General features: G+C 40.5%; 2 protein-coding genes across 6 annotated transcripts in view; both read left to right on the forward strand.

Moving 5' to 3' along the window:
* Window positions 1-20,003, forward strand: part of orc1 (origin recognition complex, subunit 1) — a 34,808-nt gene extending 14,805 nt beyond the window's left edge. Inside the window, 12 exon segments of the mRNA XM_052011885.1 lie at window positions 168-283; window positions 943-1,044; window positions 3,986-4,079; window positions 4,081-4,158; window positions 10,526-10,633; window positions 14,234-14,294; window positions 14,297-14,352; window positions 14,354-14,383; window positions 17,207-17,326; window positions 17,516-17,685; window positions 18,463-18,550; window positions 19,679-20,003. Of these exon segments, the coding sequence (XP_051867845.1) occupies window positions 168-283; window positions 943-1,044; window positions 3,986-4,079; window positions 4,081-4,158; window positions 10,526-10,633; window positions 14,234-14,294; window positions 14,297-14,352; window positions 14,354-14,383; window positions 17,207-17,326; window positions 17,516-17,685; window positions 18,463-18,550; window positions 19,679-19,873 (1,218 nt within the window). The 3' untranslated portion in view covers window positions 19,874-20,003.
* A 2,999-nt stretch (window positions 20,004-23,002) lies between these two features.
* Window positions 23,003-24,265, forward strand: part of cc2d1b (coiled-coil and C2 domain containing 1B) — a 122,216-nt gene continuing 120,953 nt past the window's right edge. For 4 of the 5 annotated variants that reach the window (XM_052011994.1, XM_052011997.1, XM_052011996.1 and 1 more), the window contains exon 1: window positions 23,004-23,283. The gene's annotated coding sequence lies outside the window, so the exon portion shown is untranslated. Of the gene's footprint in view, window positions 23,284-24,265 lie in introns of all 5 variants that reach the window. The other variant, XR_007956001.1, reaches the window with a different exon arrangement.

Below are 24,265 nucleotides of genomic sequence, written 5' to 3' on the forward strand. Positions count from 1 at the left end.
TCTCTATACCAAATTATTTGGAATTAATATATTATTCACATTTTAAACACGAGAATGGGCAGATATTCAAGTGAATGGCTGTGTAGTAAAGCTGTCCAGAATTGTATCTGCGGATGTCTTCATTCCAGAATGTTGGTTTTTTGTTTCCTTTCTAAAACTATTGCCAGCCTGGAGCAAGAACACCTAGAACTCCAAGGACACCTTGCCATCCTACTCCCCATATTCCTAGGAGAACCCAGCTGGCTAAAAAGCCTGTCAGTGTGTTAGAAGAAGCCAGGGCAAGGTAATGAGTACAATTATTTTTGTTGATCTTCACAGATGAATAAGTTCTTATAAAAAAAACAGGCTTGTTCATTGCTCAACAGTGGAATTCCTAAAATTACCACGTTGGCTTCTAATTGCAGTTAATCTCATTCAGACAAATGTAGAGCTTTATCATGGCAATTGAGTAAGGCTATAGAACGAACATTTGCTTCAAAATGCAGCTTAAGCTAAGAATGACCTGGTCAAAGCAATTTGTTGTATAATTTAATGTTTAAAATGACTAATATTTCTTGTAAATTACAGAATCTTTTATTACAATTATTTTTGTTATTGAGAATCTATTAGAACAACATTGAAATTGCTAGTCAAAGTAGTTGTTTTCATATTTTCTATAATGTGGCTAACAAAATGATGTACGTGGTATAAATCAGAATTTACACTTATTTTCTATCTTTTGGTCACCTTTAGAATCTTTAATTATCTCATTCCAGAAGCTAAAATTAAGGAGCTTTTAAAATATTGGATAGAGATTTTGTGATAGGTAGATATGATAAAATATTCCAGGCATGGGTGTCAACAGAAACAAGCTGGTTGATTCCCAGTCCTTCAGTTCACTCCTTATGTAAATGAAGACAGTTTGTTATGCTTTCATTGTTTTTCTGCATGTTTTATTTTAAGATTGCACGTGTCTGCAGTTCCAGAGTCCCTACCCTGTAGAGAGAAAGAATTTCAAGACATTTACAACTTTGTGGAGAGCAAAGTCATTGATGGTACTGGAGGGTATGGAACATTTATTCTTATTGAAAGTATTTTTTTTTCCCCCTGATTTTGGTCTCTCATTATCTACCACTGCACCAACCTAGCAGTTATGGTCTTTGGATCTTTGCCACATTTGGTGATGGACATTTTAATCCCAGATCCAGCGTATAATTTGTGCACCTGATATTTTGGGTGTTTCTTCCAAATGACATTCAACGTGGAGGAGGACTAATTCATCAGCTGAGAGTCAGTGCTTAGTGGTACTCGGCAGGAGATTCCTTTGCCCATATTCAGCCTAACACCATGAGATTCCAGCTGATGTCGAGAACTTAGGGGCTAAATCCTCCTGAATGTACACTGCTTTACTGCCATCTCTGGTGCAACTGTCCTGCTGATGAAACAAGACTTAATTGGGCATAGTGACAAAAAAGACACGGATGATTTTGAGTGACTGTGTTAGATTGTTGCTAAAAACAAACTGCTGGAGGAACTCGGCAGGTCAGGCAGCATCTGTAGAGGGAAATGGACAATTGACATTTCGGGTCAAGACCCTTCACCTGGACTGAAAGAGTAGAGAGGAGATAGACCATCCAAGAAGGTGAAGGGAAGGGATGGAGCAAGAGCTGGCAAGTGATAGGTGGATCCAGATGAGGAGGGGTGATAGTCAGATGGAGGAGGGAAGAGTGGAAATAATGACAGTGGCTGGGAGATGATAGGTGGAGGCAACCAAGGGCTGCAGATGATTAAATATGATAGGAAAGGAAGATGGAACGTGGATCCAAATAAGAGAGGTAGGGTGGGCGGATGGAAACAGTGGGGAGAAGGAGACCCAATGGGAGGAGTGTGGGGGTGATGGGCAGATGGAGTAGGTGAAAGAAACGGGGTGATTGGGGGTTGCGAGGGGCGGTTAGGGTGTGTGTAGGAGGAACTGGGGTATATCAGGAGGAAAGAGAAAAGGGAAAGGGGGAGTAGGCTACCTGAAATTGGTGAACGACGTGGAGGCTGGAGAGTTAAAGGATGGGAACGCTGATGTTCTGGAGCATATCTGTATCAGGAGGGAGGAATTGCTAGAAAGATTGGAGCCTGTAGGGTCAATAAATCCCTGTGGCTGAGAGGGATTTATCCCAGGATGCTAAAGGAAGCAAGAGAGGAGATTGCTGGGGTTCTGATGGAGATTTTTGCATCTTCATTAGCCAGGGTTGAGATACCAGAAGTCTGAAGGATAGCTAATGCAGTCCCCTTGTTGAAATAGGGCAGGAGGGATAAGCCTGGAAATTACAGGCTGGTGAGTCTTACATCAGTGGTAAGGAAGTTGTTCGCTTGGAAAGGCAGGGACTGATCAGGAGGAGCCAGCATGGTTTGGTGCAGGGGAAATCATGCCCCACAAATCTGAGTTTATTGAGGAGGTAACCAAGGAGATTGAAGACATGGTGGTAGATGTTATCTATATGGACTTTAGTAAGCCTTTTGACAAGGTTTCTCATGTAGATTGGTCTGAAGGTTAATGCACAATGGATCCAAGGCATGTTGGTGAACTGGATCCAAAATTGATAGGGTGATGGGAGGCATGGGGTAGTAGGGGGTGGGTGTTTTTCTGACTGGACATCTGTAACAAGTGGTATACCACAGGGATCGGTGCCGGAACTTCTGTGGTTTGTAATAAATAAATATGACTTGGATGAGAATGTTGGGGGTATGATTTGTAATCTTGCAGACAACATGAAAACTAGTGGATTTGTAGATAGCTGTGAAGGTTGTTCGAAGATACAGTGGGACATAGATGAGGTGGAAATTTGGGCAGGTGGAATTTAATCCAGACAAGTGTGAGGTAATGTGAGAGATCAAATTCTGTTAAGACATAAAGAGTAAATGGCAGGGACCTTTGGAGCGTTGATGTATGTTGAGACCTCGGGGTACAGGTCCATAGTTCTCTGAAACTGGCGACACAGGTGGGTAGCGTAGTGGAAAAAGTATTTGGTGCTTGCCTTCATAGGCTGAGGCATTGAATATAAGAGTTGGGATGTCATGCAATAACTATACAAAACATTGGTTAGGCTACACTGGAATATTGTGTTGTTTTGGGTCACCACAATATAGGAAGGATGTGGTAGTAATGGAAAGAGTGCAGAAGAGATTCACCAGGATGTTGCCTGGAATGGAGGACTGTAGTTATAAGGAGAGATTGGATAGGCTGGGTTCATTCTCACTGGAAGTAGGAGGCTGAGGGGTGACCTTATAGAGGTTTACAAAATTATGAGGGGAGTAGAGAGGATAGACAGTGAGAGTCTTTTTCGCAGAGCAGGGTTGTCTAGAACTGGAGGGCAGAGGTTTAAAGGTGAGAGAGGAGAAATTGAAAGTATATCTGACGGGTAAGTTTTTCACACAGAGAGTGGTGAATATTTGGAATGAGCTGCCAGAGCAGGTAGTGGAGCCAGATATTATTACAACATTTAAAAAGCATTTGGACAGGTACTTGGATAAGAAAGGAGTAGAGGGATATGGGCCTAATGTGGGCAAATGGGATTATTGATTGGCATGGACGAGGTGAGCCGTAAGGGCCCATTTCTGTGCTATATATTTCATCCATTTGGGATGAAACAGCTCATCAGAGGTACATTATTGCTGGGAAGGCAAGTTGAAGTAAAATCCACGTTGCTGTTGAAGGTCAATGTGCCTATTATTGGTGGGAATAAACTGCCCTGCCATTATCTGCATTGGGAAAGAAAGAGAACCTAAATTACAAAACTTCAGTAAGGAATTCTGCGGAAAATACAAAATAAAAACCAAGAAAGGTACATTAACTACCCTATGAAATCTAGCACATCTTTGATGATTGCATACCAACTCAGACTTTCAGTTCATGTTTAATTTTATCCATCTGGTGGTTCTGTTTCATGGATCAGGAAAATAAGTATAATGAATTTTAAGCTTCTATAGTCAAATGACATCTGAACTTTCACAGATGTATGTATATTTCCGGAGTGCCAGGAACAGGAAAAACTGCAACAGTACATGAGGTGATAAGGTGTCTACAGCAAGCAGCAAAGCAGGAAAAACCTCCCATCCTTCCAGTTCATAGAAATCAATGGAATGAAGCTTACAGACCCTCACCAATGCTACGTACAGATATTGAAGGTATAAACCTAATTTTGATGCCAATATGTAATCAGTGTTGTTAAGTTAAATAACAAATGCATTAGGCTTGAAGAGAGAACTATTTGTTAATATGTGTAGTGTTTCTTATTCTTTGAATGTCCCATTATTTTGCAGGCAAATTTTATTATGCAGGAATAGGTCAACTTTTCCCTCGTTCCTTCTCTGCCATTCAGAAAGATTATCGTGGATCTTTTATTTTAATGTCACCTTTCTGTACTAACTTCCTTTCTCTTTATTGCCTTAATATTCTAAAGTCTATCAATATCTTGGGTTGTAGAGAATTCCAATGATTCTTTACCCTCTAGGAGAAGAAATTTCCTTGCCTCAACGGCTAACCCCTCATTTTGACATTGTGATCCCTAGGTTTAGATACCCCATCCGGCAAAGCGTCAACTCCACACCTGTTCTTAAATTTTCAGAAGGCACTTGATAAGGTGTGCATTAAAAGTTATGGTGGAAAATAGAAGTTTATGGTCTAGAAATTACATTTGGCGTGGATAGGATATTGGCTTGCTAACAGGTAGCAGCTCTGGTCCTGATGATTGGTGTACCACAGAGATCGTGCTTGGAGCCTCAACTTTTTAAAATTTATATAAATGTCCTGGATAAATAGAGTAAATGAATGGTTGCTAAATTTGCCAATGACATGAAGATAGATTGCTGGAGGACAAAACAAGGTTACATAGGAAATTAGCTAGGTTAAGCGAGTGGGCAAAGGTCTGACAAGTAGAATATTAGGTGGGAAAATGTGAAATTATCCATTTTTGTTCAAAAAAATAAAAAGGAAGCATATTATCTATGTGGTGAAAGTTTGCAGAATTCTGAAATGCAGAGTACTCTGGGTGTCCTCATGTTTGATTTGCAAAAGGCTGGTAAACAGTTACTGTAAGAAATTAGGAAAGTTTACAGTATTATTGTTTATTCCTGGGGGAATTGAACACAAAAGTGGGGAGGTTATGCTTGCACTTTAAGGGGCATTAGTGAGGGCGCATCTGTGTACAGTATTGGTCTCCTATTTAAGGAAACACATTAATGTTTTGGAAGCAGCTCAAAGACGGTTTGGATTAGAATACAAGAAGCAGGAGCAGGCCAGTTGGCCTCTCAGATTTACACCATCATTCAACAAGATCATGGCCGATCCAGTCTTGGCCTCAGCACCACTTTCCTGCTTTCTCCACATCCATCACAGTTTAAATGTCTGTCAGTCTCTGCCTTGAATACTTTCAGTGACTTCACCTCCAGAGCTCTCTGGGTAGAGAAATCCAGAAATTCACAATCCTCTGAGAGAAGAAATTCTTCCTCATCTCCATTTGTAACAAAAAAAACCCTTATTCTAAAACTATGCCACCTAGTTCTAGATACCCCTTACGAGTGGCAACATCTTCTCTGTATGCACCCCATCAATTTCCCCTCATAATCATATTGCAATAAGGTCACCTCTTATTCTTGTAAATTCCATTGAGTTACAGGCCCAACCTGCTCAATCATTCTTATTATTCCAATTCCTTCATCCCAGGAATCACTCCAGTGTACCTTCGCTGGACTGTCATCTTTTTCTAAATATGGAGACCAAAACTACACAGTGCTCCAGGTGCAGTCTTGCATGAGAAAGGTTAGGCTTGTATCTGTTGGAGATTAGAAGAAAATAGCCCAATAGTGACATGGTTATTGAGGAGCAGCAAGAGAAGCAGATCCTAGAAAGGTGTGAGAATAACATAGTTGTTGTGATGGGGGATTTTAATTTCCCAAATATCGATTGGCATCTCCAGACAGTGAGGGGTTTAGATGGGATGGAGTTTGTTAGGTGTGTTCAGGAAGGGTTCTTGACACAGTATGTAGATAGACCTACAAGAGGAAAGGCTGTGCTTGATTTGATATTGGGTAATGAACCTGGTCGGGTGTCAGATCTCTCAGTGGGTGGACATTTTGGTGATAGTGATCATAATTCTATCTCCTTTACGTTAGCACTGGAGAGGGATAGGAACAGACAGGCTAGAAAGCTGTTTACTTGGAGTAAAGGGAATTATGAGGCTCTCAGGCAGGAAATTGGAAGATTAAATTGGGAACAGACGTTCTCTGGGAAAAGTATGGAAGATATGTGGCAAATATTCAGGGGATATTTGTGTGGAGCTCTGCATAGACATGTTCCAATGAGACAGGGGAGTCATGATAGGCTACAGGAACCGTGGTGTACGAAGGCTATAATAGATCTAGTCAAAAGGAAAAGAAAAGCATACAAAAGGGACAGAGAGCTAGGTAATGTTAGAGATCTGGAGGAGTACAAGGCTAAAAGGAAGGAACTTAAGAAAGAGATTAGGAGAGCCAGAAGGGGACATGAGAAAGCCTTGGCGGGCAGGATTAAGGAAAACCCCAAGGCGTTCTGCAAGTATGTGAAGAGTAAGAAGATGAAATGTGAACGGATAGAGCCTATCAAGTGCAGCAGTGGGAAAGTGTGTATGGATCCAGAAGAAATAGTGGAGGTACTTAATGAATACTTTACATCAATATTCACCACACAAAAAGATCTGGGGGATTGTAGTGGGGACTTGCAGCGACCTGAAAAGCTTGAGCGTGTAGATATTAAAAAAGAGGTGGTCCTGAAACTTTTGGAAAGCATCAAGTTAGATAAGTTGCCCGGACCGGATGAGGTGTACCCCAGGTTGCTGTGGGAGGCGAGGGAGGAGATTGCGGAGCCTCTGACGATGATCTTTGTGTCGTCCACGGAGACAGGAGAGGTTCCGGAAGATTGGAGGGTCGCGGATGTTGTTCCCTTATTCAAGAAGGGGAGTAGGGAAAGCCCAGGAAATTATAGACCGGTGAGTCTTACCTCAGTGGTTGGTAAGCTGATGGAGAAGATCCTGAGAGGCAGGATTTATGAACATTTGGAGAGGTATAATATGATTAGACATAGTCAGCATGGCTTTGTTAAGGGCAGGCCCTGCTTTACGAGCCTGATTGAATTTTTTGAGGATGTGACTAAGCACATCGATGAAGGGAGAGTAGTAGATGTAGTGTATATGGATTTCAGCAAGGCGTTTGATAAGGTACCTCGTGCGAGGCTTATGGAGAAGGTGAGGAGACCTGGGATCCAAGGGGACATTGCAGTGTGGATCCAGAACTGGCTGGCCCACAGAAGGGAAAGAGTGGTTGTTGAAGGGTCGTATTCTGAGTGGAGGTCGGTGACCAGTGGTGTGCCTCAGGGATCTGTTCTGGGACCCTTACTCTTTGATTTTTATAAACGACCTTGATGAGGAAGTGGAGGGATGGGTTAGTAAGTTTGCAGATGACACGAAGGTTGGGGGTGTTGTGGATAGTTTGGAGGGCTGTCAGAGGTTACAGAGGGATATAGATAGGATGCAATGTTGGGCTGAGAAGTGGCAGATGTTCAACCCAGATAAGTGTGAAGTGGTTCATTTTGGTAGGTCTAATATGTTGGCGGAATATAGTATTAATGGTAGGACTCTTGGCAGTGTGGAGGATCAGAGGGATCTTGGGGTCCGAGTCTATAGGACGCTCAAAGCGGCTGCGCAGGTTGACTCTGTGGTTAAGAAGGCATATGGTGTATTGTCCTTCATCAATCGGGGAATTGAATTTAGGAGCCAAGAGGTATTGTTGCAGCTCTATAGGTCCCTGGTCAGACCCCACTTGGAGTATTGTGCTCAGTTCTGGTCGCCTCACTACAGGAAAGATGTGGAAGCCATAGAGAGGGTGCAGAGGAGACTTACAAGGATGCTGCCTGGAATGCGGTGCATGCCTTATGAAAGCAGGTTGAGGGAACTCGGCCTTTTCTCCTTGGAGAGACGGAGGATGAGGGGGGACCTGATTGAGGTGTATAAGATGATGAGAGGTATTGATAGGGTAGATAGTCAGAGGCTTTTCCCCAGGGCTGAATTGGTGGCCACAAGAGGACATGGGTTTAAGGTGCTGGGGAGTAGGTATAGAGGAGATATCAGGGGTAAGTTTTTTACTCAGAGTGGTGAGTGCGTGGAATGGGCTGCCGGGAACTGTGGTGGAGGCTGATACAATAGGGTCTTTCAAGAGACTGTTAGATAGGTACATGGAGCTGAGTAAAATAGAGGGCTATGGGTAAGCCTAGTAATTTCTAGGGTAGGGACATATTCGGCACAGCTTTGTGGGCCGAAGGGCCTGAATTGTGCTGTAATTGTTCTATGTTCTAAAAAGGGGAGATTTGATTGAAATATACAAGAACCCTCCTGAAGGGTCTCAACAGGGTAGACGTGGAGAGAATCTGTTTCCTCTCCTCGGAGAATTTTGACGCGGGGAGGTGGGAGTCACTCTTTTAAAATAAGGGGTTGCCCCTTTAAGACAGATGAGTTGAAATTTTTTTCCTCTGAGGGTCAGTCTTTGGACCTGTTGTCCTTAAAGGGCAGTGGAAACTGTGAGTATTTTTAAGGCAGCGATAGATGAATACTTGATGAGCAAAGGGGGGAAGGATATGGTGGCTATATGGAGTTGAGGTTAAGATCAGATTGACCATGATCTTCAATATCAGAGCAGGTTTGAGGGGCTAAATTGCCTATTCCTGCTCCTGATTCATTCAAACCTTGTCAAGCCTTTTAAGAATTTTGTATGGTTCAATGAAATCCCCTCTAATACTTCAAAGCTCTATAGTGCAGGCTTAGTCTGTTTAACCTCATACACCATTGGGGACAATCTGGTGAATTTTTGTTGCATTTCTTTTGTAAAAAAAAATCCTTCAAATACATCTTCCCCATGTAGGGAGACCAGAGCCATACACAATATTCCAAAGGCACAAGAAATTCTGCAAATGCTGGACTCTGGAGCATTACACAAAAAGTGCTGGAGGAACTCAGCAGGTCGGACAGCATCTATGGAGGGAAATAAACAGTCGACGTTTTGGGCCAAGACCCACAAAAAGTTCTACACAATTAGGCAAAGATACCTTTAGGGTTGCACTCGAGTTCTTTAGATTCCCTCATCAAATCATTGATATAGATTGTGAACCGCTGGGGCCCCAGCACACACCCTTGTGGCACTGCACTAGTCACAGCCTATATGAAAGTGAACCATCTATTCCTACCGTTTTCTGTCTGTTAACCTGTCCTCAGTCCACACCATACCCTGATTAGCCTGCACTCTGATTCTGTTCAATAATCTCTTGGGTGCCACATTATTGAAGGCCTTTAGAAAGTTCAGAAGCACCACATCAACCTAGAAACATCTCCTGCAGATATAAAAAAAATCTGATAACCCGTTTGATAATAGGGGGTATGTTGGAAAGAATACGGTATCACTTTTCTCTGAATTTTATTTATCACCTCCCACCACCCCCCACATGCCACTTATCTCCTCCTACGGGAAGTGCCTAAGAATCTTCTGCGTTAGCAGATAGTTCCCTAATGATGGAAGTATTTAGACTTATGAGAGGCAGAGATAAGGGGGATAGTCATAGTCTTTTTTCCCAGGGTAGAAATGTCAAATACTAGAGGACATAGCTTTAAGGTGAGAGAGGGTAAATTTAGAGGAGATATACAAGGTAAATTTTTAACGTAGAAAGTGGTAGGTGCCTGGAATGCACTGCCAGTGGTGGTGGTGGAGGCAGACGCGATAGTGGCATTTAAGAGACATTTAGTCAGGCATGTGAATGCGCAGAGAATGGAGGGATATGGATCATATGCAGGCAGATGGGGTTAATTTAATTTGGCATCATGGTTGCCGCAAACATCATGGGCCGAAGGGCCTGTTCCTGTGCTTCATGTACTCATCTGACAGACAGAAGTTTTGACAATCAAATTTCCCCTCACTGTTATATGAAAGTATTAGTTGAGATTACTGAACATCTGGAGTGGAGATTAAATTTGACCTTCTGATTTGGCCACACTGACCAGGTATTTCAGTTTGCCAAGGCATGCTGAACACATAGAGCTCAAGGTTTACACTGGTCACTCTAAATATTCTTTCATATATGACTTTTAAGAATATATGTCTTGTATATTTCTTTATTCCATACAAGATAAATTATGAAGGTTTGGTGTCAGCTAGGCTCAGCTGGAAGCCCAGTTGAAGAAACTCATAAGCATTACTGAGGGAGTGTTTTGGTGATACTATTGAAATATCAATCCAAAAACACGTGCTTATTAAAGGTTCAACATTACAATAAAGAGAGCTCTTTTGCTATCCAAGCCAACATTTTCCTTCAACCAAGACCATCAGAACAGATTAACTGGTCTTTCATGTGAGGTTTTCCAGTGATGGAATGTCTATATTTATCTGCAATTTAAGCATTGCTTAAAGAATTGATAAATGCAATTTATTCTATTTTTGTATGCAGAGAAGTTACAATTTTATCCCTGTTGCTTGCTAGTTATTGACAGGGCAGAAAGCCACTGCAGACCATGCTGCTGCATTACTGGAGAAGCGATTTGGTACGCCAGCACCAAAGAGGGAGTCCACAGTGTTACTGGTTGATGAGGTGAGGATCTTCTGCATTTGCATTCAAAAGTGCCACGAGAAGGAAGAGTGAACAGGGAATGATTACCAGAATGGTTCCTTCTTTCTTTTTCAATCTTTTTATTAGTTTTCAAATTAATACGGACTGATATATAGCATCAATATTTATACATGTAATACAAAGAGATCAGGAGAACAATCATAGCATAGATAATCATAAAGAACAATAAAATATAAAAAAAAATCTGTAGATCCAACGATCTCTTAGTAAATGAATATAATACAAAAGAAAGGAAAGATAAAGATTTATTATATAAATTAAAAAAACCTAAATCAATAAGAAAAATTGTAAACAATATTACAAAAAAAACAAACAAAAAAAAGAGAAAAAACTGGGCTAAAATTTCTCAGTAGAAACAGAGCAATATTATGTCATCTAGAATGGTTCCTTCTGATTGCTGAAAAGGGAAAGGAAGGGATGATATGTCAGGTGGTGGTGTCTTATTGAAGGTGGTAGGAATTATGGAGGATGATCTTTTGAATATGGTGATTGGTGGACTGGAAGGTATGGATAAGGGGGAAGTGATTCCTTGCTGAAGGTGAGAGGAGGGAGTGTGACTGTGCAAGTGCTGGAAATGGAACAGATGAGGTGAAGAGCCCTGTTAACTGAAGGAGGAATAACCATGGTTAAGGAAAAAGGAAGACCACTGGAAGTGCTGGTGTGCTCAAATACTGGTTGTAGCTTAACTTGAGAAGTTGAAACAACACAAAGGATTGGTTGAAAACAAAAAAAAACCCTAAGTTAAACAATTAGCTATAGAAATGGTCAGTTGGTAAGCTACTGCCATTAGCTGGCTTAGTCAAAACTATGTGCTTCTTCAGACAACTGTGGAGCCAGTAATTTCCCATGGCAGTACCCAAATCAGGTTATCTGTCAAACATATCAATGGTAGGTAGCAGGACTGTCATTGCCAAACACTTGTTGGCACAACTGTTTCTATCCGGAGCACACTTTAATGTTGTTCAGCTCTTGCTGCATGTAGACACAGTCTGCTTCATTTTCTGACCAGTTGCAAGATCATCAGTGAACATTCCCATCTGTGATCTTTAAGATGAATGGGAAGTCACTAATGAAGTAGTAGATTGTGCTTGTGATACTGTCCTGTGGAATTTTCTCAGCATACCCTGGGGCTGAAAAGATTATCTCCAGCAGCCATAGCTTTGTATGGCTGTATCCAGTGGAGAGTTTCACCATGCATTTCCATAATTTCAATTTTACTCTCAGTGATGTCATATTGTGCCAACTGCTCCCTTGATGTTAAAGTCAGACACTCTGATCTTGCCTCTTGAATTTTGCTTTTCTCCATTTGGTAAGGTACTAAGCCTGTAATGAGATCTGGAGCTAAATTGTTCTAACCAAATACCAACTTGAGTATCATTGAGCAGATTATTGGTGAGTAAGTGGCACTCAAAGCATTGTTGTCCATATCTTCCATCATTTTGGTGAGTGATAGTCTGATAATTAACCAGATAGACTTTGTTGTATACTTTGAAGGCAGGATGTATTGGTGCAATTTTCCACATTGTCACATTGATATCAGTGTTGTAATGTGGCTAAAAATGCACTTGCTGTGGAACATGTGTTTTTTGTATACAACAATGGTATGCTATTGCCTTTGCAATATACAGCCATTTCTCAATATCATGTGGCAGGCTTGGTGGGGACAAGTGGATGGTTGTCCTCTCAAGGTGGGCTGAGGATGATTGCAAGATTTGCACCCTGTTCCATTTGTGGCACTGCCATTATTGGTGCAGATATGGTTGGAGCTGCATCTTCCCACAAGATGATTAGTTGTCCACTGCAGTTGGATGTGGCAGGAGTACAAAACTGTCATCTGATTTGTTGGTCACAGGATCACTTGGCTCCATTTAATGATGCTACCTCCAGTGTTAGCATAGAAGGTCTTGCTTTGTAGCTTCATCAGCTTGGCATCTCATGTTTTGGTAGGCCTGGTGCTGCTTCTTGAATGCTCTTTCTGCGATAACCATTGAGGCAGGGTTCAACCCTGGGCATAATGGTATTGGTAGAAAGAGGGAATATGTTGGATCATGAGATTATAGAATGTTTTTGCACAATTATTACTGAGAATTCACAGTTTTGTGGATCTCTAGTTTTAAGGCCACTTAGACCTATTCTGAATATTTCCAATTTGGCATATTGTCACAGAACATAGAGGATCCTCATTGGGAAGACAGGGTTTTATTTCTGTGGTGGTAATTCTAAACCAGTATTGTCAAGAATAGATGCATTTCAAAGGATGTGGTTAAGTACAGATAATCCTCTTGTTTCACTCACCACCTGCTGCAGATCCAGCCTGGTTGCTACATCCTTTAGAATGCAGCTGGCCTAATCACTGATGGTGCTATTGAGTCATTTTTGTGATGAACTTTGAAGCCCCCCTAATCAAGAGTATATTCTCTGTCCTTGCTACTTTCCATGCCTCTTGCAAGTAATGTTCAAATGTTAAGGAGGAGCTGATTCATCAATAGAGGAAGGAAGTAGGGTAGTAATCAGCAAGAAGGTTCTTGTACTTGGACTGATATCAGAGTCTACTCGAGTCAATTGGGGACTTGCAAGCACTACTCTCTCCTGACTGTGTACCACTGCGCCATCATCTTTTGTGGGACGGGACAGCCAGGGATTGTGATGGATGTTTGCTGAAATGTATGATCTTTAGAATTACAATTATGTGAGGTTAATTTGTCTGTAGGACACCTGTCCCAGTTTAGACATGACCTGAAAATATTTGGTGAATGGATTTTATGGCAACGGACCTTTTACAATCTCTTAGTCCATTGCCTAATTCAATGCCAGTGGTTTGCCCGTTTTTTTCCTGTAATGCTTTGACATTAGTACAGCTGAGTGGCTTGTTGCTATTTTGAGTAAGGGTTGATGTTCTCACTTCTTTACAGGACATTATTCAATCAAATCGATTTTACCACATTCCAGTAGCTTTTACCGATGTTAGTTTTTATTCTGATTATTTAGTTAACTGAATTTAAATTTCTCAATTGGTATGGTGGAGTTCGCATTCCAATTTCTTGTATGCAGTCCAGGAATCTACATTGCTTGTCCAGTGACATAACCACAGTGCTACTGTTCCCACCAGCAAAAAAATATGTACAGCAATATTCATGAAAACATAATTTCCAAGCTACACCATATTGCTGTCCATAGATTGCTGTTGATTCACTGCTTAATCAATAGCTTTGGACTTCTTTCTTTCACAACATTGAGAAATGACTTAACCACAGACCAGATATATTGAATCTATATTTTGTCTGTGGCATTCTTGTGAAGCACCTTGAAATGTTAAAGGCACTATATGAATGCAAGTTCTTTCTTATACTCAGCTTCACAACTGTCCTTCAAACAATCTGGAATGGACCCATAAATGCAGTTTTTTGTTATTGCATGCATTCCAAATTATGTAGTTCTTTTACCTACATATCCCAATGTTGCTGTTCAATATCAAGCAAGAATCAAAGATAGTCAACGTGCCTTTTGACCTCACTTTGTAACTAATACCCAAGCTGACTGTTCACTTTGTGTTTTTCTTAGCTTGATCGTTTATGGACCCGGAAGCAGAATGTTATGTACCATCTGTTTGACTGGCCCACACGAAACAGGCAAAATTAGTGGTTTTGGCAGTAGCTAATACAATGGATCTGCCAGAAAGGAATCATGATGAACCGCGTGGCAAGCAGGCTGGTGAAGTACATATAACTATATACAGAAAATTAGTGAATGCTAGTAAAGGGGAAAAAAAAATCACTGGTGGGAGTGTCTATAGGCCACCGAATAATAACATTCCAGTGGCACAGGCAATAAACCAAGAAATATTTGATGCATATAAGAATGGAACAGCAGTTGTCATGGGGGACTTTAACTTCCACATAGATTGGGTGAATCAAGTTGGTCGAGGCAGTCTTGGGGAGGACTTCATAGAATGCAACCGTGATAGCTTTCTTGAACAGCATGTTAGTGAACCTACAAGGAAAAATGCTATCCTAGATCTGGTCCTGTGCAATGAGACAGGTAAAATTAACAATCTTGTGGTTAGGGATCCTCTTGGAAAGAGTGATCATAGTATGATTGAATTTCTCATACAAATGGAAGGTGCAATAGTTCTATCTAAAACCAGTGTATTATGCCTAAACAAGGGAGACTACAACAGGATGTGGGAGGAGTTGGCTAGCGTAGACTGGAAACACAGGCTATATGGTGGGACAGTTGAGGAACAGTGGAAGACTTTCAAAGAGATTTTTCACAGTACTCAACAAAAGTATATTTCAATTAAAAGCAAGGACAGTAAGGGTGGGGAGAGCCAGCCTTAGATAACAAAGGAAATAAAAAAAAAGGCATCAAGCTAAAAGCTCATGCATACGAAGTTGCCAAGAGTAATGGGAAACTGGAAGATTGGGAAAACTTTAAAAAGCAACAAAGAACCACAAAGCAAGCAATACGGAAAGAGAAGATTAGATTATGAAAGTAAGCTAGCATAAAATATAAAAACAGGTAGTAAAAGTTTTTATAATTATATAAAGCGGAAAAAGGTGGCCAAGGTGAACATAGGTCACTTGGAAAATGCGAAAGGGGAGTTAATACTAGGTAATGTGGAAATGGCTGAGTCCTTGAATTACTATTTTGTGTCGATCTTAACGGTGGAGGACACGTCTAACATGCCAAAGAGAGATGTTATGGATGTGACGTGTCCTCCACCGTGATACAATCGCCGTCACTAAAGAGGTAGTGATGAGCAAATTAGTGGGTCTAAAGGTAGACAAGTCCCCTGGTCCTGATGGGATGCATCCAGGGTACTGAAAGAAATGGCGGAGGTTGTAGTAGAGGTATTTGGGATAATTTACCAAAATTCTCTGGACTCTGGGCAGGTCCCAGCAGATTGGAAGACAGTGAATGTCACGCCACTGTTTAAAAAAGGATGTAGGCAAAAGGCAAGTAACTATAGGCCAGTTAGCTTAATGTCTGTAGTCAGGAAAATGCTTGAAGCTATCATTAAGGAAGAAATAGCGAGACATCTGGATAGAAGTGGTTCCATCAGGCAGACACAGCATGGATTCAGGAAAGGCAGGTCCTGTTTGACAAACTTACTGGAGTTCTTTGAGGATATAACGAGCACAGTGGATAGAGGGGAACAGGTGGATGTTGTACACTTGGATTTCCAGAAGGCGTTTGATAAGGTGCCGCCTAAATGACATCCTTAAGATGATGCATGGATTTGGGGCAAATGTATTAGCATGGATAGAGGATTGGTTAACCAATTACAGGGGATAATTGGGGATAAATGGGTATTTCTCTGGTTGACAATCAGTGGTGAGCAGGGTGCTGCAGGGGTCAGTGCTGGGCCCGCAACTGTTCACGATATACATTAACGATTTGGAAGACGGGACCGAGTGTAGCGTATCTAAGTTTGCTGGTGACACTAAATTAACTATGAGCAAATTGTGTAGATGATGCAGAAAGTCTGTAGAGAGATATAGATAGGTTAAGTGAGTGGGCAAGGGTCTGGCAGATGGAGTAACATGTTGGTAAATGCGAGGTCATCCGCTTTGGAAGGAAAAATAGAAGATCAGATTATTTAAATGGTGAAAGATTGCAGCATGCTGTTATGCAGAGGGACTTGGGACTGCTTGTGCATGAATCGCAAAAGGTTGGTTTGTAGGTGCAACAGCTTATCAAGAAGGCAAGTGGAATGTTGGCCTTCATTGCTAGAGGGATTGAATTTAAAAGCAGGAAGGTTGTGCTGCAACTCTACAAGGTATTGGTGAGGCTGCTCCTGGAGTACTGTATGCAGTTCTGGTCTCCTTACTTGAGGACAGATACACTGGCTTTGGAGGCAGTGCAGAGGAGGTTCAGCAGGTTGATTCTGGAGGTGAGGGGATTAGCCCATGAGGAGAGATTGAGTTGCCTGGGACTATACTCGCTGGAATTCAGAAGAATGAGAGGGGGTCTTATAGAAATATATAAAATTTTGAAAGGGATAGACAAGATAGAGGCAGGAAACTTGTTTCCACTGTTAGGTGAGACTAGATCTAGGGGACATAGCCTCAGATTCTGGGGAATAGATTTAGGACGGAGATGACGAGGAACTGTTTTTCCCAGAGAGTAGTGAATCTGTGGAATTCTCTGCCCAGGGAAGCAGTAGAGGCTACCTCATTAAATATATTTAAGACACAGTTAGACAGATTTTTGCATAGTAGGGGAATTAAGGGTTATGAGGAAAAGGCAGGTAGGTGGATCTGAGTCCACTGCCAGACCAGCCATGATCTTATTGAATGGCAGAGCAGGCCTGACGGGCCAGATGACCTACTCCTGCTCGTATTTCTTACATTCTTTACTGTAATTCAGTGCGATATTTTCAACTATTGTGAATTCAATCTTAATTAACATACAAATTGCCTCTTCTTTGGTTTGCTTCCTTCTTCAGAGACAAATGAAACTTCATTAACTGTTGGCATTACACCATTTTATTATGTAGCTTTACTGAGATAATAAAGTTTTTTTTAAATGTAGGGACTGACCAGAATGTCCTTCCAACCATACACCTACAAACAGTTGCAGCAAATTATTTCTTCCAGACTCAACCGACTAAAGGCATTTGAGAATGATGCAATTCAGCTGGTGGGCAGAAAGGTGAGTGACATCTGGTTTAATAAAACTGGAAGCTGATGAATGTAAGTAAACATGAACTAATTTTTTTTAGACTTTGCTGGAGATGGTGGGATTAGAGTGACAAAGAGCGACCACTAATAAGAGTTGTTGACACTTTATTTGATTTGAGCATTGCAATGGTAAAGTTAGTAACTTTTTTCTATTTTACAGGTAGCAGCTCTGTCTGGTGATGCAAGACGTGCTCTGGACATTTGCAGGAGAGCTGCTGAAATATGTGAATATTCAGTGAGTCAGAAAGCTGCGTCTAGCCTTGTAGGAATGCCTCATGTATTACAAGCTCTCGATGAAATGTTTTCCTCTCCATACATAACTGCTATAAGGTAAGTAGCTAGATTCCTTGTTGTCTCTATATCTTTGCTCACTGTAGATGTGTTGAAATCTTGGGTATTTTAAATAGTAACATTATCATGTGGCCCTTATCCTAACACATTACAAGTCCATTTCAACATTCAGATTGCATTATTGATGCTTTTGTAGGGAAGGACTATGGGGAGAACCTAAACCACTCACTCTGTCTCTACATTATGAAAATGATTATACTTCAAAAGTATTTGCTTTTGGAGCTCCTGATCTGGATGTAAAAGGAGCTATGTAAATGCAAGTCTTCCTTTTTTCACTCTATCTTTAAAATTTACTTTTACCAAACTTTTGGTCATCTGATCTAATATTTCTATATCTGAGTGGTACCAACATTTTTCTGTGGCACTCCTGTGAAGCACCTTGAGAATGGTAAAGGGCCAATATAAATACAAGTTCTTGTTACACTCAAGTTTCACAACTCAGCCTGAAAATATAAAGGAATGATGAATACAAATCACTCAATAACCTTTCATCCCAATACAAAAAATTATTTGATATTTCAAACCTGATGGCACAGATGCTCTGCTTGTTTATAAACATGAGCACAGTGGATTTCCATGTTGGTTCTGCATTGGTGCAGCCAAGATAATTATTTGCAAATCTGCTCTAAATTAGCAGACTAATATTCTGATTTATTTTCCAACACTCTATTTAAAAGATTAAATATTAGTTTGAGGTCTAGATCCAAAGAAAAACATACAGTTCCTTTTATTTAATATGTTGTGTCTGCATAACAGGAATGCATCTGTCCAGGAACAAATTTTTATGAAAGCAGTGCTTGCTGAATTCCAAAGGCTTGGTCTGGAAGAAGCCACATTTCAGCAGGTGATTATAAAACATGCTGTTTAAAATGTTCACACAATACTTACTGAGAAATGTTTGTTTTAAGTTTAATTTAAAAAAAACATGAACAGAAGGAAGCAAAACTTAGTATAATTGAGCATGAGTACAACGATATCACAATCTTTTAACATTGCGTAGACCACCTTAATTCTTGGCAATCTCTATAAATCCTTTGAAAGTTTTTGGAAATACATTCACATTTTTACTTACGTGAGGGAGTGAATCCAGTAACATTTTGCAGTCAGTATAATGTCCCATTACATGTAAGAAGTTAGTTCTCAAACCGAGAGCAAATCAGCAATTAATTGGCCTGGATTTTGGTAGTAGATGCCAGGAATTCCCCACTGTGTGTTGGCTTTTCTCAGAATATGTGCCAGTAGGTTTTGTGGTTCCTTTGTGAACAAAGAAATCCTGTTTTTGCTGGCAGGCTCTGCCAGCAGTTTCCTCACTGTGCTCCACCACAGGACTTCCAAAGGAGTTCAACAGCAGATAAAGAGCTTACTAAGATTTCCCAGCATTTACAGTGAAGCATCTGTTCTCTGATCCTGCACCAGCTTAAACCTGGTGAAGGATTCTCAAGCCCATTCATTTAAATGGGGATTGTGGTACTGTAGGGTAGAAAGGTAAGGAGGTTAATTGGACTATTTTTTAAATTATTTCTGTTCTAATGTTTTCAAGCTGGAGACAGAACTTTGCCTTTGTCAAAGGCTTCCTTGGAGGTTGCGAGGATGAATGAAAAAATTTCCAATGACTTTAAGTTTTAGAATTAGTGCCTGGAGTTTGCTGACCCTCCTGACAATCGGGGGATTGGTGGCAGGGGAAAATATAATCAAGCCAATAACAAGTGCAGCAGTGATAGGAAATCAAAATGTTTTGTTTTACAGCTATAAACTTACAAACTGCTTTTCATATTTTGTATAAAAATCATATCAAGAATATTGGTGGTCTGAAGTGGAACTTTAAAGACTAATTAATTATTCATTTGAAACTAAGTGTTTCGTCCTTCTAACATGTCCCAATAAAACATCCTGCTTTGTAGAATGTAGTTAAAGCCGCCAACATTGAACATGCAAAACATTTTATAAACTGTTCCCTTTACTATTTTTGCAGATCTACCAGCAGCATATTGGACTATGCAGAATAGAAGGTCTGCAGCCTCCAACAATCTCTGAAACTATGTTGGTTTGTACAAGACTTGGGGCTTGTCGGCTCCTACTAGTTGAGTCTAGTAAAAATGATCTTCACTTGAGAGTTCGATTGAATGTTAGCCACGATGATGTAATGTATGCTTTAAAAGAAGACTAATTTGTAAATGTTCCGCAATACGAAATGTTCAGTATGCTGACATGCATGTTGTTATTTTAACCCTGTAATTCTTAATCAATATTAAAATTTTTAACAAATTTAGGTTTTCAGTGAAAAGTTTTTGGGTAATTTATTTGAGCAGTTATTATAATAAAGAAATTTCAAATTTGCTTTGTGATTATTCAATAAATAATGCAAGGCTGCAAATATTAAATTTAGCTTTCAGACAAAAATGCAATTCATCTCACCATTTTTACTTCCCATAATGTACCTTATTCTTTAACCAAGCATCTATGTGGCTTGTTCCTGAGTTGCTGATAATGCATGAAAACAGTATAATCTGGTTGGTTATTTAATTTTTCCCTTGGCTATGCCAAGATTGAGTAATCAAAAATGAAAGCTTTCTTTCAGCTTTTCTGTTACTACATTATTGGTTTTTTGGAGTTCACCTATTGACAGAAAGGTTTAGTAGTTTAATCTTACCTGACATATTAATGGGATGATGGAACCTTATCCATAAAAAGGCTATATTGTCAGTCTTTCAAGCTGTAGCTGGTGGCTCTGGAAGCAGTGAGGGTTTTTAATCAGTTACACTGTCCAAATGAAACAGATAAAATCTTTTAAAGTGAAAACCTTAAAGATGCCTGGTAGAAAAATTCCAAGACAAGTCCACCCAGCCTACTTTTCAGACAGAAAAAAATTGAGTTGTTCATAAGTTGGCATGAAACCTCAGTTGATGGCAAGTATACTTGTATAGCTGTCACACAAGTTGCAGACAATACAAATGGAAGACCACCAGTCTCATAAGGGAACACCATTGAATAGTTCAAATAGACAAGGCAGTGGCAACAGTAAATGAATGAGTTCCAGTATGTACAAAATATCTGCATTATCCCCTTCCCAATCCCACATTTCCTTTCATTCCAACATATTTACAATGTCCACAGAACCAAAATCTTCCATTGATTCAAAGACAAGATAACTTCTCAAATGGTGTAATAACAAAGATAATTATGCAAAAGATATAAATGTGGCAAGTGGATTTTGGAGTGTGCAAGAATGATATCATCTACTTTGGAGCGAGATGGAACAGAGTTTTTTTCAGTGATGACTTGGGCCAGGCTCAGGGAATCATATGTACATATAGATTGTTACAATCCCATTGATAATACAAAAAAAACTTAAGGACTTTTTCACTTTGTACTCCTGATTTTGGAAATAAAGGGGTAGAAGTTACACAAAATCTCTGGTTAAATCATAACTCAAGCAGGATATACTAGAGAGAATGCAGTGTTTATCAAAACCTGAAGTCTTAAATCACAAGGAGAGATTGCTGTGTTGATATCCCTGGAATTTAGAAGTTTGATATCAGAGCTGGCCTTTGAGGAATGAATTTTGGAAATATTTCTGCACACATGGGATCTCTGAAGTTTTGAAGGCTTTTTTTTGCAAATAATTGATAGTATGTCAATGTTTTAAAGGGTAATTTTATTTAAAACAAATTATTGGAGCAGATCATACTAGATCAGACCTTTGTTCAGAGTGTCTACTTGTGGCCCAGGACTAATCTGGGCTGGATGCAGATTTTGCCTTCACATTAATCAAATCATCAAAAACCATTACAGTGCATCAAAGGTATAATAGCATATTGGTTAAATTATTGTAATAGGAATCCAGGTGCCTAGACAAAGTCCAAATGCCACCGCAGAAAATTAGAAATTTAAATTCTGTTAATTAAATAATTGGAATAAATAATCAGCAGTGGTGAAAATGAAACTATCAGAAAGCTGCAAAAGCCCAGGTGTATCACCTATACACTACCATGGGACAAAAGATTCTATCTACCCTCTATGCTCCGTAATGTTATATACCTCTATTAGGTCACCCCTTGGCTCCAAGGAAAACAAACCTAGCCTAGCTAATCTCTCCCCATAAATCTTCTGATCTGGGTAACATCCTGGTGAATCTGCTCTACACTCCGTTCAGCACAACCACATCCTTCCTATATCGCGGCAACCAGAACTGCATATATTACTCCATTCGATCAAACTAGTTGCTTTGTGAAGTTGCAACACAACATCCTAACTTTTATAGTCAACGCCCAGAACTATGAAAGAAAGCATACCATATGTCATCACCACTCTACCTATTATGAACTTGAACCACAAGGTTCCTCTCTTCATCAGCGTTCCTCAGTGCCCTACCATTCACTGTATATGTCCTACCGCCCCTATTTGATTTCCCAAAATGCATCACCTCGCAGTTGTGGGGATTAAATTCCATCGCCAAAGCTCCGCTCAACTTTCTATCTGATACATATCATGCTGCAGCTTCCGATAATCTTCCTCGCTATCCACATCACCGACAACTTTGATGTCATAACTTTGAGACTTACGAATCATAACTCCTGCATACACATCCATGGAGGTACTGCACCTTGTGTCATGCACCACTTCCTTTATGTTCCAATTTCAATTCCAATTTCAAGGCTAATATCTTCAACGTACCTTCAAACTGCAGTTGTTTATCTTAGATTTTGCTTGAGAAAAGTGATATTTGTTTTCTTACTTTTCGGCACTGCTACAACTGAATTATGTTTTTACACCATTTTTTCTTTTGATGTTCAGAGGGAGAAATAACCCTGAGTTTTTAAATTGACAAAATGTGTCTTAAATAATTCTTCACGTTGAAACTAGCGTTGCAGCTGGTATTAGCGTTCAGCTTTGAATCCTCCAATTCCCCACCACCCCTCGGCCTTAGTGTTCTGGAATTCTAAGTAGGCGCACTTTTCCGTAAAAGAACGAAAAACTGAAACGTTGAATTGCTCTTTGCCCAGCCAATGTTACAACGCCCGGTGTGCTGTTTGCGAAATTACCATGTGAGAAATTGACAAATGCACTTGTTTGCAAAACAAACGTCTATAAGTTCACAACTATTTGGCTCTGAAACGCTTTGTGACGACGGAGGACATTTAAAAAAAGAGACAAGTTATAAGTGTAAATTGCGTTTTCCTGTTAATCCATCAACGAAAACAAACTAAGTTTGTTGTTCAACTTGCTGAGGCTGAGCAAGCGGTGCAACCTCAGCACGGCCATCGAGCAACGAGGGTCAGTGGACCGGAAAGGAGCAACAACGGCCGTTGTGAGTCTGCGTGAACGCGGCAGTCAGAGCTCGGGCTGTCGTGGGGTGAAGGTGGCGCCCCGGCTGGCGGCGGCCTGAGCCTCTCGGTGATGCCAAACTCCTCCACTTGTACAGCGTTCAGTTAATAAAGTGATTACTAGTTTTTAAAAAAAGTACTCTCGACGTGCAAGTTTCTGAGGCCTTGAGGCAAACTGTTGGATGTACCATGTTTACAGCAAACCCAAAAGGAAACCAGCGGCCAAGGCCAGGGCGCAGCAGCAGCTAAACAGGCGAGTAATGAGACCGGGAAGGGTTGGACCGGTGTTTCCAGCAGCGGTCGGCGATGTGACCGGAGACCGGGAGGGGGTAGCTAATGGTGGGATGTGTGTTACAGACTTGAGTGGGTGGGTTTGCTGCAGTTTTGTCCGTGAAACACGTGGTGTTAGTAACTCATGACGTTTTGCGGCAGCCTCGGACAGGTTGTGCGACTTCATTTCCAACAAACTTCTAAGATCTTTTCAGTAAATATTTATATGTCACGATTAGGTGTGCGGCGCCTCTGCTGTGTTTCAAATCTTGCTTAAACCTTGCAGATTAGCCCGACTGTAAAAAGATAAAATGTATGCTTTTACGGTTGGTTGGAATGTTATTAAACTGGCCAGAAAAAAATGTAAACATATCCATTTATGAATCATATTTACATCGAGCGACATGAGTGTCTGGCAGGGCTACATTAATTGACCGTCAGCAGTTGCCTGAGAAGATTGTTATTGAATTATAAATACCCGTGTGATAGTAATGCTCCCTGATATCTGATAGAGAATTCCAGAATGTTGAATCTGTGTCGCTGTTTGTCGGCTGGATCAATGTATGCGCTTGTACTCAACAAGTCGATGAAAGGTGGTGCTAAGAGTAGAGGTATACCCATGTCCTCCAGCATCAAACATTTCTAGATCACTAATGATATATAATTGATTCAGAGACTGCCTTGACATTCTGCCTCAAACTCAACCCGAGAGGAGCATACTTTTTGCACCAGCAATTTTCCACAGCAGTGTTTTTATTTTATATTTATACATCGTCAGTATGGATTGTGCTTATTTGGAACCATATTGAGACTACCCAAACACATTTTACTTAAGAGCAGTATATTATGCTGATGGTTCATGTCCAATTTTTATGAACTGGATTTGAATGCAGGATCAAAAATGTATTTATCATTTTTTTCATTTGTCTGCTGTTTGGTAAGCAAGGCAGCAAACGGGTGCAGGT

Source organism: Pristis pectinata, chromosome 3 (genome assembly GCF_009764475.1).
Source record: "Pristis pectinata isolate sPriPec2 chromosome 3, sPriPec2.1.pri, whole genome shotgun sequence".
NCBI lineage: Eukaryota > Metazoa > Chordata > Chondrichthyes > Rhinopristiformes > Pristidae > Pristis > Pristis pectinata.